Here is a 15,410-nt window from a genome sequence, read left to right on the forward strand (position 1 = left end):
TACAGCTTCAGTTGGGTAACCGATTATAAAGGAAACGAAAGGAAACAATGGTATGTGTACCATTGTTCACGAAATGACACAAAGACCTGCTTTTGTTAACCAGCATTCTTCAAAATGAGCAACATAATGATTGTTGACTTAACACAGTTTGGAAATAATTTCTTCATATTTTTGGTGTTATCTGTCGTTTACATATCCTTCCTAAAACACAAAAGTGCGACCTCTCCAAACATCTAAATTAGCTAAAATTTAGGACATGTTACAAAACTTTATTTTCTAGAACCTATTTAGAATAATTTAAATGTAGCTTTTACCGTTTTTTGTGGCATCCTTCAGAAGTGAGCGGTCCGATACCAATATTTTCGGTCAAATCTCCATTCAATTAACACGGGGAGTTGGCTAGCTATGCCTTGCCCTCACTCATATTTTACAAAAGTGCGACCATTTCTGAACATCTAACCTAGCTGTAATTTTAGGTCATGTTAGAGAAATATATTTGCTAGAAGTTTTGGAGAATAAATAAAATATTGGCTGGTTATTTTTCACACAGTGATGTTAACTAGGCAAGTGTCCATTCTCCCAACATACATCATTTGTTGAGGTCACACGTCAATGGTGAGAGCACTGTGTATTGTGTATAGGAAAACGGACAGTAACCGCAGTATGCACTGTTGGTTACGCATGACGTAATCTTGTTAGGTTGAAACCCTCGAAAAAATGGGTGATGTTTAAGCTTAGGTTACCAGCTGATTCGAAGCAGGTCAACACAGTCTAATTTTAAAGAAAACCCCAAATTTTAAGGACACCCGAAATATCACTTGACACAAAGTGCATAAACGACCTTCCTAGACACCAATGAAGATACCAAAAATGCATTACATAATTCTGAAAGAGGAAGCCCCGCTAGAGCAGTTCTTCTGGGGTGAACCAAACCTGCCTGGTTATCAAATTAATCAACAATGTAACAATGATATCAATATAATATCAAACCAATGCTACCCCAAACTTTTAAATATAAATCAAACTCTTGAAAGCTGCACGGTTTCAATAGTAACGACACACCGTACGGTATCGGGTGACGAAAGGTAACATTTGTTCCATTCCATATCTGCAGAAAAAATACAAAATTAAACAAAAAATAATGAATTACGGAAACGCTTTATAGTATGCTGGAGTCATCTTGTCGCAACTGAATTTTGATAATGTATAAATATAGTTGTGAACAAATAGTCGGGTATCTACCAGGCTTTAATGTGCATCCCCCCCAGGACTCTACCAAACCAACTTTTTTAGCTTCCTTTTATGGTCCTTTAACACATTCAAGATGTTAACAAAAAATATTTCCCGGCACTCCGGCCATATTCAAGGTTAAAGGTCAACACAGGGGTCAAATTTCAAAGTTGCTCAAATCTGGTTAACAAGCACACCAAATTATTCCTCTCAATGCAAGGATTCAGAAAAAGTATAGTTTGACCTACCTGCGACATACCGTTCTTGAGTTAAGCAAAAAGGTCAAATTTTGGCGGTGGTCCGGTTTTTTTGGCCACACAGGGGCCAAAAATTAAAAATGCTCCGATTTCAACGCAAATGGTCTCAAATTGCTCGTCATGCAAAAGCAAGCGAAAAAAGGAATTGTTTGCACTGTCTAAAATGCTTTGTTATTGACAAAATTGGCCATAAAGGTCAATCCCCCATTATAGCCTATTGACCACAACCTATGTTGTGACGTTTCCTAGGTAACGAAACATCCTACATGGTTACAACTATTCCTTATTTGACTTATTTTTACATAACAAGCAATTTGAGACCAATTTCGTTCAAATTGGAGCATTTTTAATTTTTGGCCCCTGTGTGGCCAAAAAAACTGACCATCGCCCAAAATGTGACCTTTTTGCTTATAACTCAAGAACAGTATGTCGCAGGTAGGTCAAACTATACTTTTTCTGAATCCTTGCAATGAGAGGAATAATTTGGTGTGCTTGTTAACCAGATTTGAGCAACTTTGAAATTTGACCCCTGTGTTGACCTTTAACCTTGAATATGGCCGGAGTGCCGGGAAATATTTTTTGTTAACATCTTGAATGTGTTATAGGACCATAAAAGGAAGCTAAAAAAGTTGGTTTGGTAGAGTCCTGGGGGGGGATGCACATTAAAGCCTGGTAGATACCCGACTAAAATGGTTGAACCGTTTATTGTCTTGAAGCTATGTACTTTGAATAAACCTGTGTACGTACAGTACCTATACCGTAAAACCCCGTCTACAAACATATATAGTGTTTTTTTATAAAACCTTAATTAATTCGAAGCAAGCGTTAATTTTTACGGTATGACAATATAATCCAATAAGACAGCCATAGGTGTCAATTGTCTTTTGGAAAAGGGCTCGTAATTGGTAAAAGTTATTTCTTGTCTATTTATATTACACTAACACATAATTGTCCCGAAAATACACACGTACACTTTCGAGCTTTTCGGAGCAACTGTGTTTAGTGCACTAACACATTGTTGTCCCGAAAATACATAATGTAATTTGTATAAAGAGCAAAGAAATTGTCTTCTAACAATTATGAGCCCTTTACCAAAAGACTAATATTGACACGAATGATCAAAAGAGTGCAACAAACAGTTCAACCATTTGTTCACAACTACATTAACCGTTGCCAAATTTAGAGTGTATTTAGAAGCAGTTTTATAAGTATTACTACCTTGCTAATGGTAGATCACAAAACAACAGTGAAAAAAGTCGTATTGCATTGCAAATGTACTTATTAGAACCATCTAAAAAGTACGGCTCTACAACAATATAAACATACGATATCTTTTAGCACAAATAATGTGTATTTACACTAAGCTATCGCAACGCAGGTGGATATCTCTGTATTCAATTGTGCGAATTTAAGAATTGATTGTTAAAGTTGAACTTGTTACGCAAACAATGGGTGTATCCTTCATCATTTACTGACCTTTATACTCAATTCATTTATATTTCCATAATATAAAAACCCAAAAATGTCCGGGTGAAAATATACAAAATTACGGATTGTCACATGCAGAAATGACTGAAGGATCATGTAATTATCATGATTATAGGATAATACACTAAGTTGTGTGCAAGTATACCTGACTGTAAACATTTACAGTAATTTGTATAATTTAATACAAGAAGGAATAACCAACTAATGGTATGGTATGATTTGTGTAGCATTAAGTAAATACTGATTTCGTTATGTTTATCACGTTAATATCCTTCACTAATTTCCATGCTCCAGGACGTGCCTCATACGGATGAGTCAGTGGCCAAACAAAAGAGGAGTAATGTTTCACTTGCAGATTGTGATAGATAGTTTGGCCAACTTTATATACTTGTCTGCTCCATATGCTTAAGGGCTGGTGTTCTCGGAGATATATTAGGATTACTTTAGCATCATAACAAGGACACTCATCTAATAAGCCACTGATGTTAACTAATGTTTTTTAACATGGAAGGACGCCGTCAAAAACTTTCATAAATTGATAATGCAGGTCCCCCGGAGCAGATCCCACGGAGCAGATCCTGCCTGGACCATGCATCATTATATCCTTACACAGGGATGTAGTTCGTACAGTCATTCAATGAGCTATTTCAGAAGTTTATCCCCAGACACAAGAATGTGACGAGTTGACGAAAGTGAAAAAATCACGACTGAAAAAAGTAACTTTTGAAACTTGGCAATTCCCAGTTTATCTAAAGAAAAAAATTGGTGAATCCTACAGACTAGACATCCTCCCCTCAATGTAGTAATACATGTTATTCTTACCTCAAGAAGCCCAATCTGTACCTCCGCGACGCTGTCTACTGCGTTGCCTTGTCATACTTCTGCTTGAATTTTGTGTCTCTACGTTAACGGCATCAGCATCAGACCTTTCCACACTCTTCTGCTGCTGCTGTTGCTGCTGCTGCAGAAATTTATACAAAAATACACAATTATTGTTATTTCAAAATGGTAATGCCACGTGCTCTGCAAAGAACTTGTACTCTATGTGTGTGTTCAATTCTAAGGTTAAATTATGCTTGTTCACAATATAGGTTCTGACTCAGTGTTTAATTAAAATCAAGAAACACCTGACTGTGACATTGGTTATTTAATATTTGATTCACAAGAGAGCAACTGGCCATTTACCGATTATAGCTCTGACAATATTTTTGTATTTATTTGTAGTTTGGATAAATGGTTAGGGGCCACAGTGGTCAGTGACGGGGCAGTTTGATGTAATTTGAGGTGATTTAGGAGTTATTTAGGAGTGCTGATTAGTTCAATCGGTTGAAGTAGCATCAAATTAACATCACGCATTTATATATGTGACCATCCACATTGAAACGCTCGTAAAGTCGGCCCCTGGTCAATTTTGTTTTCTTCCATGTTTAGAAAATATATATCATAAGCTTTACAATGATATATCATTTGACTTCAAACGATATCCAGAAGTGGAGTTATGGCTTGTTAAACTTTGCTCCTTCAGTAAAAAGGTACATTATTTTGGTGCTACAATATATCTCTTTTTCTACATTAATTGCTGGTATTAAATATCATATGGTCATAATTGGCGGTCACTTCAAATCATCCCCAAGTCAACGAGGTTCAGGAATGTCCTCTCATTGTTAATTGTTGGTTAACCCACCACTTGAACAGGATTTAGCCAAAGCAAACAAAGACTAAAGCTATTTACTATAAGTATAAGCTTATTATCCTCTTCAACAATAGGATTAAAGATTGGTATATGACTGGACTGAAATGAGAAACTTGTAGGACAATTATTAGGTACATTATGAATGCAAGCTTTATGCACATTTTGGACTGTAACTCGAAATTCAATTTGCCGACTTTACGAGCGGTTTGAGATGGATGGTCACATATATGGTCGAATCCAACCAAAAGTGTCCACGGGCCAAAAATAAAAGTCCGAAATAAAATGTCTCCACAATTTTTCCTTTTGCCCATTGATTGATGACATATTGGCCTTATAGGAACCAAAAGTGCCATTACTAATCTTGAAAAATAAATCCAGGACGTGTGATAGTAAATGTGATATCAAAACCCAATGTTACCTACGAATACCACTAGGATGCTTTCACTATCGCAATACTAATCAACCGAAAACAAATGGAATATTCCCATTAACACTTTTTTCGTGTAATGTAGACCACAGGGTGTCAGGAAAATGCTAGCTCAACCAGAAAATATTTGTTTTTATTTTTATAACGCGATCAATATGATCTTGGTCAATTTATGCTAGTTTATTTTTGAAAATGAAGTTTAGGTCAGTTTCTGTATTTTATTTATCAAATGAGTATGAATCAATTTACACATTGTATAAGAACGAGTAGGATATATGTTTTCAAGAATATTAGGAATTATAAGCATACACCTAACGCTTTATACAATGAAAAGGTGAACAAACCCGGGTATTCGTAGGTAACGTGAGCGATTTAACAATATCTATATTGAGTTTAGAGGTTTAAAGTTTGCTATTATGGTAATGAATTAATAAAATTGTAGTTTTTAGATCTCTTTCAGATGGTACGTCCAAATGAATAAATGCTATTACCTTAGATCAAAATTTTTTGATGCTTTTAGCAAGATTTTGACCACTTCATTTTGATATACAAGTAGTTAATCAGCAATTTTACATAATAAATAATTGTTGAATGAATCCGTATATGGGTAATAATAGTGTCCTGGGGTACCGCTTAAAGTTTTTGACAATTAATTTCCATTGGTAGCGACACTTCATTACACATGTCATGTATTATGCTGTATTCGTAAGTAACATTTCAGTATTTGTAGGTAAGAATTAGACTTTTGGTGGATATCCCAATCAAAACTTCATTTTATAAAGTACTTTGAATGTATCATTTTCTTTATGTGCGTTTATTGATACTTTAGACCCTATCATGTATTAATAATGTCGGTTCACAGCGGTTGAAAGAGTATTGAAGTAAGAAACAAAGGCACTAAAGTGACTTTAATTTGCTTAATTGCACACAACTCGCTTAAAACCGTTATTGCAGACTTGTGAATTCCATCTTGGAGTCAGTTACGTCTTGTGGCCTTTCGTTTGAGGGCAACTACAATTAGCTTTATACCAGGGTCCATCATTATGTTGTCTAGATCATGAGACAATGAGAACAGTCGTTTTTTCCATGGTATTCGTAGGTAACCTTAGCGAAAACGTCAAAAGTTACCTTCGAATAAATCAATTTGGACACAAATTACTCAGACACCAGAAGGTCGGTAAACATTTAAAATGAAGCACACATGACAGTTGACAAATCCAAGTATTTATCCCTTCTAATCTTCTTTGAATCTGATTTTTCTTTCAAATGAGCAGACCGTCGTCTATTTCAGTACATATTTTTCAACAATTAAGCCGTATTCAGTTTTGCATGGTGGGCATGTATGTGAATTCGCAACTTTCATTGACATATGATTTGATAGCAACCATACAGGCCTTCGATATGTACCAATATGGGCATTGGCATGAATGGCGGTGTTTCACAATACTGTCATGATAAAAATTGTATTCGTAGGTAACATTCGGTTACCGAAATTTACCTACGAATACTTGCTTTTATTGTTGACATCTCAGAAATATTTAAACGCAGGCTATTGAAACTTGGTAGAAATAAAGAGTGTATTACCCTGCACATATTGCTTAACTATTCTTTACTATTCTCTTACTTTGTGGAAATGACACAGCTTTTAACATGTATTCGGAGGTAATGCATATTTTTTACCAAACCTACCTTTGTGCCATTTAGAATTTCTGGCAGCTAAACACAATAATAAAGATGCCCGAATGCAATGCATTTCAGTATTGGACATATCAAAGCTTGTATCAATTGCGCATTTATTAGTGATTTCCATTTTTAAAGATATATCTAGTGCTATGAAAAATTGTATTCGTAGGTAATGTAAAAAATACCACTCAAAAAATGATCACAAAAATTCATAATTATGTACAAATATGTGAAAAATTGAACAGGCAATCTTTGAATACACGCCTTTCAGGAAATCAATTTAGATTCAATCCAATGACTTCTTTTCATAACTGATTTAGACGTTTTTAAAAATACTTTAAGAAATATTTTGAAAAATGGGTAAAAATAGCATGTTTTGGGGTCTCTGTGTCTAAGTTTTTCACAGAAGGGTCTTATTATATATGGCGCGAAGCGTATGATCAAGGCGAATAAACACAATACAAAAATGAATGCCAATTGATTAATACTTTTAAGTTATGGCCCTGAACATGCCGTGTACACTTTTCGTTGGATTCGACCATATGCGTACCGCACCCACGTGTGAAAGCCTGTCTGGCACTGAAAAGTGTGCACATGCCTTACGGGCTTGCTATAGTGCACTTTGAATGCCTTTAGAGTTTAATTATTTATTTATTTAGAGTTGCGCGGTCCAAGAACAGTGCTATTTCCAGGGGATCATACCCGTATTGTCATTTGGTTAAATGGCCCCCGCCACAGCCTCAGACATACTCCTAATCAGAACATGTGCTCACCTCAACTTCTGCTCCAATGAATTCTTGAATCTTGAAAATTTGGCGAACATAAACATCTAGACCGTCAATAACTCGAGACACAACACTGAGATCCATTGTCCCTGCTGATGCTCTGCCCATAATTTTCAGAAGATGTGAATTCATCGTGTCGGTGTGCACTGCGCTGCAAGGGCGCAGATACCGGAAGGCAAACAGGCGAATCAATCTGGCTGAAGTTTCCAGTTCTTTGATTCCAATTCCTTTCATTCGAAGCTGAATGATGTTGGACATCTTACCAGGTAATGCCGCCCTGAATCTGCTTTCTAGTGTGTCCATGTATTCATCAGCCAGATGGTTTTCTGGAATCCTATATAAAGCTACTACGTGGCATAACTTGATGGCATCCTGGGGTTCAGGCAAAAGATCACGCGAGAATGACCCAGGGAGTTGCGTAGACCAACGTTCAATATACTTCTCTAGTGCTTTACCAGATTCGCCACCAGTTTTCTTCAACAACGCAAGCATTATTTCGAGATTCTCCAACAGCTTATTAGCAAACTTCTTCTGGCTCTGAATTTTCGTAATTACTGCTGATTTAACATCCTCATCTAGATCTTTCTGCGGGATGATTTGACTAACATCGAGTACTATGGCTGAAGATGCGTGGATGAGTTCATCAGAAAACGCAAACTGCGTAAATACTGCGCCATCTGTTAGTATAGCTTTATTCATGATAAGTGATCGAGCCAGCAATCTTTCAATAACTAGGAAATTGTACGAGATAGTACATCCATCTCCATACTCGGTTCCAACATCACTATGCTGAAGTAATTTGTCAGACCATTCAAAATCTATTATCTCCTTTCGTGCTTCGTCGAGTGGCACTCGCTGTATGACACTAACACCTTGCTCTCTGACCAAGAAGTTGAGACTCGGAGAGTAACTAGTACTTGCTATGGAAAGTGCATTAAATAGGAACTCATTTTGAGTGTTCTGTAGTACTCGAATAATTTGATGTAAAGGACAGTCTTCGTCCCTGGTATCCATGACGCATGTTATAACCGGTCTATCATCGGACATTATCCCAAATTGTGAACAACTTCCTGTTAGCGATTCCCAACCATCACAAACATCATTCCAGGCTCTCGTAAACTCTCTGAAAATATCACTTGTCGTTTCAGTTGATGACTGGTCACTTGTAATAGTCCTACCATTGGTGTCCAAAACTGAATATATTTTTTGTTCCTTTGCCTGATTTCGCTCCATAGATTGTCCTAATTGTTTGGTGATAAGAGAGTTCCACTTCAAAAAGATGGGCAAATGTCTGACATACCGCAGTGACTCTTGGTATCGCAGATATAATCTCAAGAATTGGTGTTCTGTCTGGATGTTTCTTCCATTTAGCAAAAATTGCCTCTTAAAGTCTGTAAAATTGGGACGGCTTCTTCTTCTTAAAAGTCTGGGCTTCATGTGTTCTTTGTAGCTTTCGTTTTGCTGGCATGGTAACTCGTTCACTTGGTACTCGATGTGTTTTTCATGTATACCTTGTGCTTCCAAACACCTCTTGATATACGCTTTTTGATTCGTACTTGAATCCATCAACAATTCGGGCATCTTTGAATTTAGAGTTTCCTCAATCTTCTGTTTCTCTGCTGTTAGTATCTTTCGCAGAATAGTGTGCAGTAACAGTGAAATGGTCTCGTCATCATGGCCCAGAGTCTCCCCCAATTTATTCCAATTGTCTTCAAATTGATCTTTGAGTACTTTACTCTCAATGTCTTCAGGTGATTGTTCATTTTGTCCAGGTGTCTTTTCCGCTGTTTTAATACCTTCTCTGGTTGGTATAAGATCTGAACTACCATCTCCCGTGCTCTTGGTAACATCAAATATCCAGTCATCAGGTTTGTTTTCACTTTGCAGTGTATGTCCTGCACCTACTGATACTTCACATTGGAGCAATCGGGAAAGACGGACAGAACTGTGAAGAATACGAACAATTGTTTGAACTACAACCGGTGTATCACTCTCACTCTCCAACACATCGGATGCCACTGTTACGTCTTTTTCCATATCTGCTGTACACGTACGACCGCAGATTGAACAACTTGTGAGTTCTCTTTGAGAGATCGTGTAAAACAACGAAAAGCCGCAAATACAGTTCACGCATCTCGTGTTCGGGGTAGATTCCTTCATAGGTTCATCTAGAGCAATATGTATCTTCCCATTCAAAGCAATGTCTAAACAGGTCGCATGTATGATGACAGATTTCCGATGAAGAGCATCATGATCGGCGTCCGCTAGGTCTAGAACATCCCGAGTCTTTTCAGTTGTTAGAAGACGCTGCAAAAAGTAACTGCATGATGCTGGTAATACTTCCTTAATCTTACCGCAAATCCACGTAGCCTCCGTTATGTCAGAATCAACCATTCCTGTGGTACTTTGCACCCAGTAAAACATCTCTGAAAATGCTGCTACGAGGCCAAGTTGATGATCAGTGCTTGATTTGGCTGTCGTTATCAACTTATTCATTTTTGATCTGTCGCGCTGCTGTCCCAGCAAGAGAGAAACAGCGGACGTCGATTCCTTGTAGTAAGGCAAGTAGCTCAAGGGATTGTGGCCCAGACGGGAGGTAAGTAGGTGTTCCTGGAACTTTAAACGATTCAGAACATTCAATTTGTCGGATATCGTATCAACCCACTTCTCCAAATCAAACAGACTGATATGAGTCCTCATACATTTCAGCAGATACAGCATTAAACCAGACACCTCGTGGTATTTATCATGTAGGATGTCATTCAACAACGTATTTCCAAGCAAATGATGCTTTTGTCCCAGGGTAAAAAGTCTAGGATCTTTCGTCAAATGGAAGAACTCAGCCGTTGCTCTGATAAAAGCTCTCAGAAATGATCCAGCGCATACATATTGGAAAGAACTGTTTTGCATTACATCATCTGCATCGTTGGGCTTGTTGAAAACAAGTTCGACAGCCTTGGTAGCCGTTTTGATTAATTGGCAATCTGAAGAAGTCACGTCGCTGATTTGTACCCAAGAAAGGTTATTATAAAAAGCTATATCTTCGATGATATCACAACATACTATGGTAAAGTGGCATTCTCTTTTAAGGCTTTGCAGTTCGACGTCAATTGCAAAAATGTTCGGAAATCTCTCTTCGTCAATTTTGCCGGTGAGAATGACATCTTCACATAATGGAAGGGAATCGTGATCTGTATCTTCTTTGATATCATTGTGAAGAATATTACGCAATACGGGGTGAGAACCTACTGGTAGATGTCCAGATTGTGTCACCAGACTCTTCAAGATAGAACAGAAGATGGGTGTGTCTAGATTAGCATCCAGGCATCGGTTAAAGTACAATGAAAGGAATGCTTCCTTGCTATCTTTAGGTATGCTTGAATTGTCAAGTTGCTGATTGATGTAGTGAAATACTTCTTCGTTATCAAGAACATCTTTGCAATCCGTCTCAAGTGCAAGATTCGCTAGTGATATCACAAATTTGTGTGGCTCTGGCAAATTCAATGAAACTGCAAGGGTGACGAAATCACGACAAAGTCGAAGAAAATGTAGAATGGAGGTTTCAGAGCACATTTGACCGGTCAAGATTGATGTTTCAATGCTAACTTGCTCAGCTAGAAGAAGCACAAAATTCGTTAACTGTTGCCATCCTTCAAGTCCTTTATAACAGTCAAGTACTTCCCCGAAAGGAAGTAATGCCTTGCAGATTTCAGTCACAATTTTGGCATGTAATGTGTCTTCGGTTCGTATGTCGTCAACATAGTTCCTGCTTTGTGTTGTATCTTCTGTAATATCCACATGAATATCACTTGGTGACACTTCCTCAACTTCGTGATGTGACATATCTTCAGAAGGAGATCGCGGAGGTTCTGCTCCTGATGTAGAAGGGATATTAGACTCATCATTTGATACAACTCCTCCTTTTACATTGTGCAGCTTTCGAAGAAGATTTGTTACATCATTCTTTGTTATTTCGTAAACCGAGATTAATTGCATCTCAGCCGAGAGGATTTTCTGGTTTAAGCAAATAAACACGTAATAGTCTGCAATGCATTTGAAGGCGTCACTACCTTGATCTGCTGATGGTGTAGGTACCGCAACAAGTAATTTCATCACTTCAACTCGCAGATCGGCGCTCATGTTTGGTGCAAACCTTTCTGAATACACATTAAGCAAATCGTATATGAAATCTTCTTTGTGGCGTTCAAGGTAGTCATTGTGGTTGAAGTTTGGTAGGTTTCTTATCAGGTCATACAGTTGCAAGTGTAGACGCTCATCTGTACATTTATCGAAGTTGGTACTTGTTCCCTTCAGCAACCACTCTAGATAACTTCCTATCATTTGATGGAAGCGTATGAAGAACGGGTATTTCAAGTTAAGCAATGAGCGTGGTACTGGGCAGGTTTCACTGCCACAAGGTTCCCCAATGTCATCGGCTGCTATGTCAAATACTTCTGTATCTTGAAAACATGCCTGCCAATACACGTGTTCGTCTTTGCTCGCCTTTTCATTCTCGGTAGCATTCGGTTTTCCTGTCGATAAAGGATTACAACTTCCCTTCCAAGAGTTGACTTTTTCCAAGAAGATTATGATCTTTGCCAGAGGTATGCGAATTTGCTGCTTCATGTGCTCCAGCATTGCTCCGACAAGTGTTGAACATGTCCTCAAAAGTTCCGTGTTACATGCTACTTCCATTTGCCAGTCTTGGCTGTTGCTCGTTATCGAACCTCTTTCTTTCCTGATCAAGTATTTGTGTATTTGCCTCTGAAAGCATTTCATTACATCATCAGATTGAAATATAGAGTGTGCCAGTTGAAGGGAGCTGTCGACATTTCTGGGGTTCTCTGTGTATAGAATGCAGTTAAAGCACCACACAAGCATGTTTGTGTCTATCACTTTCTGCCACTGCATATCCTTTGAGTCAAATATTTCCGCCAAACTTTTCTGGAGGCAATCACCCAACACAGGACTTGCGCTTTCTAGGGAATCAATAGTGAATTGTTGCCATCCACAAAGAAAACTGAAATGCCAAGGCTGAGATGTGGTCTGACTTTGACTACGGTCAAGATGTACAACAATACAAACATGCTTATTCGGGTTTTCGTGGTCCTTGAGATATTCCTTTCGAATTTGATCTAGCCGACATTTTGCTAGGGACATATTTCTGGCATCCGCGTCTAACGATGGCATACATTGTAAAATCATCAATGTCGCGTCACTTTTCCAGAAGTCCTGTATTCGATTGGTTAAGTCATGTTGTGATTTGAAATTGCTCAACTTCTCTACCTGGAAGGAGATATCCTCAAGGCATTCTTGAAAATCAAAGTGAATACTGCTATGTGTGTAGATAATGAGTTGTGTATTCTGATTTTTGGTGATTTCAGTTTCATAAAATTGTCGAAAGCCACGGTGAACTGGTAGGTTAAAGTACGTACGTTTTAATTCTTCCACTTTGAAGGGCTCTCTAAACAAAGCTTTGACTTTGTTAACTTTAGGACTGCACCCGGGCACGCTAATTTTAACAGCACGTTTTTACAGATCTCCGCAAGGTTTTTAGGATCTTCCTCAAATTTACCATCACTGTCCAGACTTTGTGAGTAAACCAGTGAAAGCAACGTGTCCTCGTGGAACCCCAGAAATATTCCCTTTAGTTGTCTCGTTTTGTCCTCTCTTATCTTCTTCTTCTTCTTTTCTTCCTCCTTTCCTCCTCCCTCTTCTTCTTCTTCCTCTTGATACGTACATGTAACCGTTGATGTATCACGTACTTCAATCCACTCTTCAGTCCATTGGCGTACAATTTCAGTTGTTTCTAATTGAACATCAGACATAACATCCGAAATTGTAATGAACTGCTTTTCAAATCTGTTCAGAAATGGAGGATCTGACAAATCCACCTTGTTCTCATCAATCATTACGATGCATCGAAAACAATCATCGACCTGGCACATTGGATTACTGTACGCACCTAACGCCACACGACAGATCTTCTTCTTCTCCCCAACTACTGTGTAGTTTTGATTCAGCATATCGTATAAACTTTCGTATATACCAATGCCTTCAAGATCTTTCAGGACTAAGAGCAGACTTCTCTCCATGCATAGGATAATTTCGCTGAGCATCTGATAATTGTATTGCTCAGATTTATCATGGCTGAATTTACTTCCGTGTATGATCGTTATATCTCTGCTGGATTCTTTGACCTGCAGATGTCGTTCTAGTATGTTGAGTGCTGAATCACCTCTGGTAATAAGCATCAAGTGTCGAGCATTTTGATCATCTACGTTGTCTGTGATTAGCTCCAGGACATCTTGTCGCTTCGATGTTAGTTCCATTTGTCCTACGTTTCCTGAGAATATCTTCTCGATGGCTTCCATTTTTGCTTTTGAACCACCAAAATTTCGCAAGAGCCCCCTTTCTACAATGTCATGTGGTTCCTCGCTATGGTGTTTGACTGCTTCTGTTGCTACATATTTGATAAGACAATAGTAGTCCCGAAGACCATGGAAGTTGCTATGACTTGACATCGATTGATAATCAAAGTACGATTTGGCTAGTCCTTTTATGCAGTCATCGCTAATAGCTGGTCGTATACCTTGTCGTATGCTTGAAATAGCATTGCTTCTTATTGACACTGCAGTCTTCTCCAGATCTTCTTTGGTCGGTTCTGGACGACATAAATGAATTGCTCGATTCATTTTTGCAGAATCTAATGCCCAGTTAGATATGCCAACTACCGAAATGGGCGGAAATCCGCCCATTTGGGGTTCGAGCTGGCTGTGCAACACACGCAAAGGATTAAAACTAGAGTTTTCAGCTAATCCAATTTCATCTAAAAGGACCACAGGTAAATCACGTGGGTTGTGTTCTTTGTAGTTCTTTGCCTTTTCGAAGACTTTAATGATGCCTTCAGACGTCGACGACTCTGACCCTTGGTATGAAATGACTAAAACGGGTGGGAGTGTGAGAAAGTATTCATCTTTGGAGCCCGCACCTTTGAGATTGTTCCGTATCAGTTGCATAGCTAACGACTTACTGCATCCAGGTTTACCTATAACGAAGACTGGAATTTTGTTGAGAATCGAAATCAACATGACAAACACATTTTCTCTCAGTGCTTCATTTCTGGCAATCCCTCTGGGCAATTCCATACGTTCAAGGAGGTCCATTTGTTCCCGTTCAATTATTTGCTCAACTTGTTTAGATGTTATTTTCAGTCCTTCACTACGACTTAATGTTTGAGCAATTTCATCTCGATATTTGCTACGTTCTGCTTCTTTGATCAGTCTGGAGTGGTAACAGTGACACAGGGCAAGAATCATGGATCTTATATCCTCGCTATTTACAAGATATGGCTCAGTAGAAACATATATCTCTACCATTTGTTTCTCTGAAGTAAAGAACTCCTTGATGAAATACGTCTTAAGATGTTTACATCTGTAGACATCCCTCAAGCTGACACAGTGATTATTGCCTTCGTGTTTCCTCATAAACCTTTGTGACATAAGTATCAAAGCAGCAAATGTTCTCTCATTTTGCCCAAGCATGCTTTCAATGTACTTGCGTTCGTCTGTTTCATTCAGTGCACCATAGTCCCACACATAATCCGTCATTGTCTCGGGTAATGGATGGACTCTGTAAACGAGTTTTGATTGTTCATCTCTTTTCCAGTTTGCCTTTCCTTCTAAACCGACTTGAGTAGTGGCTTTGTCACGCAGACGGTATGGATTGCACGCAGCAATGAATACTACACTTGAGGGAATGTGTTCTCCTTTGCATCTGTGATGACAAACAATCTCGTTTAATAAACCAAGGTGATCGCACGTGTTGATTTCATCTAAAAACACCCA

The 15,410-nt window shown here is 38.4% G+C and overlaps 1 protein-coding gene across 1 annotated transcript; it reads right to left on the minus strand.

The window, feature by feature from the left end:
- Positions 1–352: 352 nt before the first annotated feature.
- On the minus strand, positions 353–13,000 carry LOC140137913 (uncharacterized). The gene is made up of 3 exons (XM_072159719.1): positions 7,552–13,000; positions 3,798–3,936; positions 353–1,108 (listed from the first exon to the last, which is right to left on the minus strand). Exons 1-2 carry the CDS (start codon positions 12,766–12,768, stop codon positions 3,799–3,801), a joined length of 5,355 nt encoding a protein of 1,784 aa, XP_072015820.1. The 5' UTR covers positions 12,769–13,000; the 3' UTR covers positions 353–1,108; position 3,798.
- Between the last annotated feature and the right edge of the window lie 2,410 nt (positions 13,001–15,410).

Source organism: Amphiura filiformis, chromosome 17, assembly GCF_039555335.1.
Source record: "Amphiura filiformis chromosome 17, Afil_fr2py, whole genome shotgun sequence".
In the NCBI taxonomy this organism is placed as follows: domain Eukaryota; kingdom Metazoa; phylum Echinodermata; class Ophiuroidea; order Amphilepidida; family Amphiuridae; genus Amphiura; species Amphiura filiformis.

Excerpts from the sequence above, each read along its gene's own strand:
- LOC140137913 (XM_072159719.1), bottom strand. The coding sequence starts at position 12,768 with ATGATTTTACAATGTATGCCATCGTTAGACGCGGATGCCAGAAATATG. Across the intron at positions 3,937-7,551 it reads TCATTGGAGCAGAAGTTGAG|CAGCAGCAACAGCAGCAGCA; the intron begins GTGAGCACATGT and ends AAATTTCTGCAG.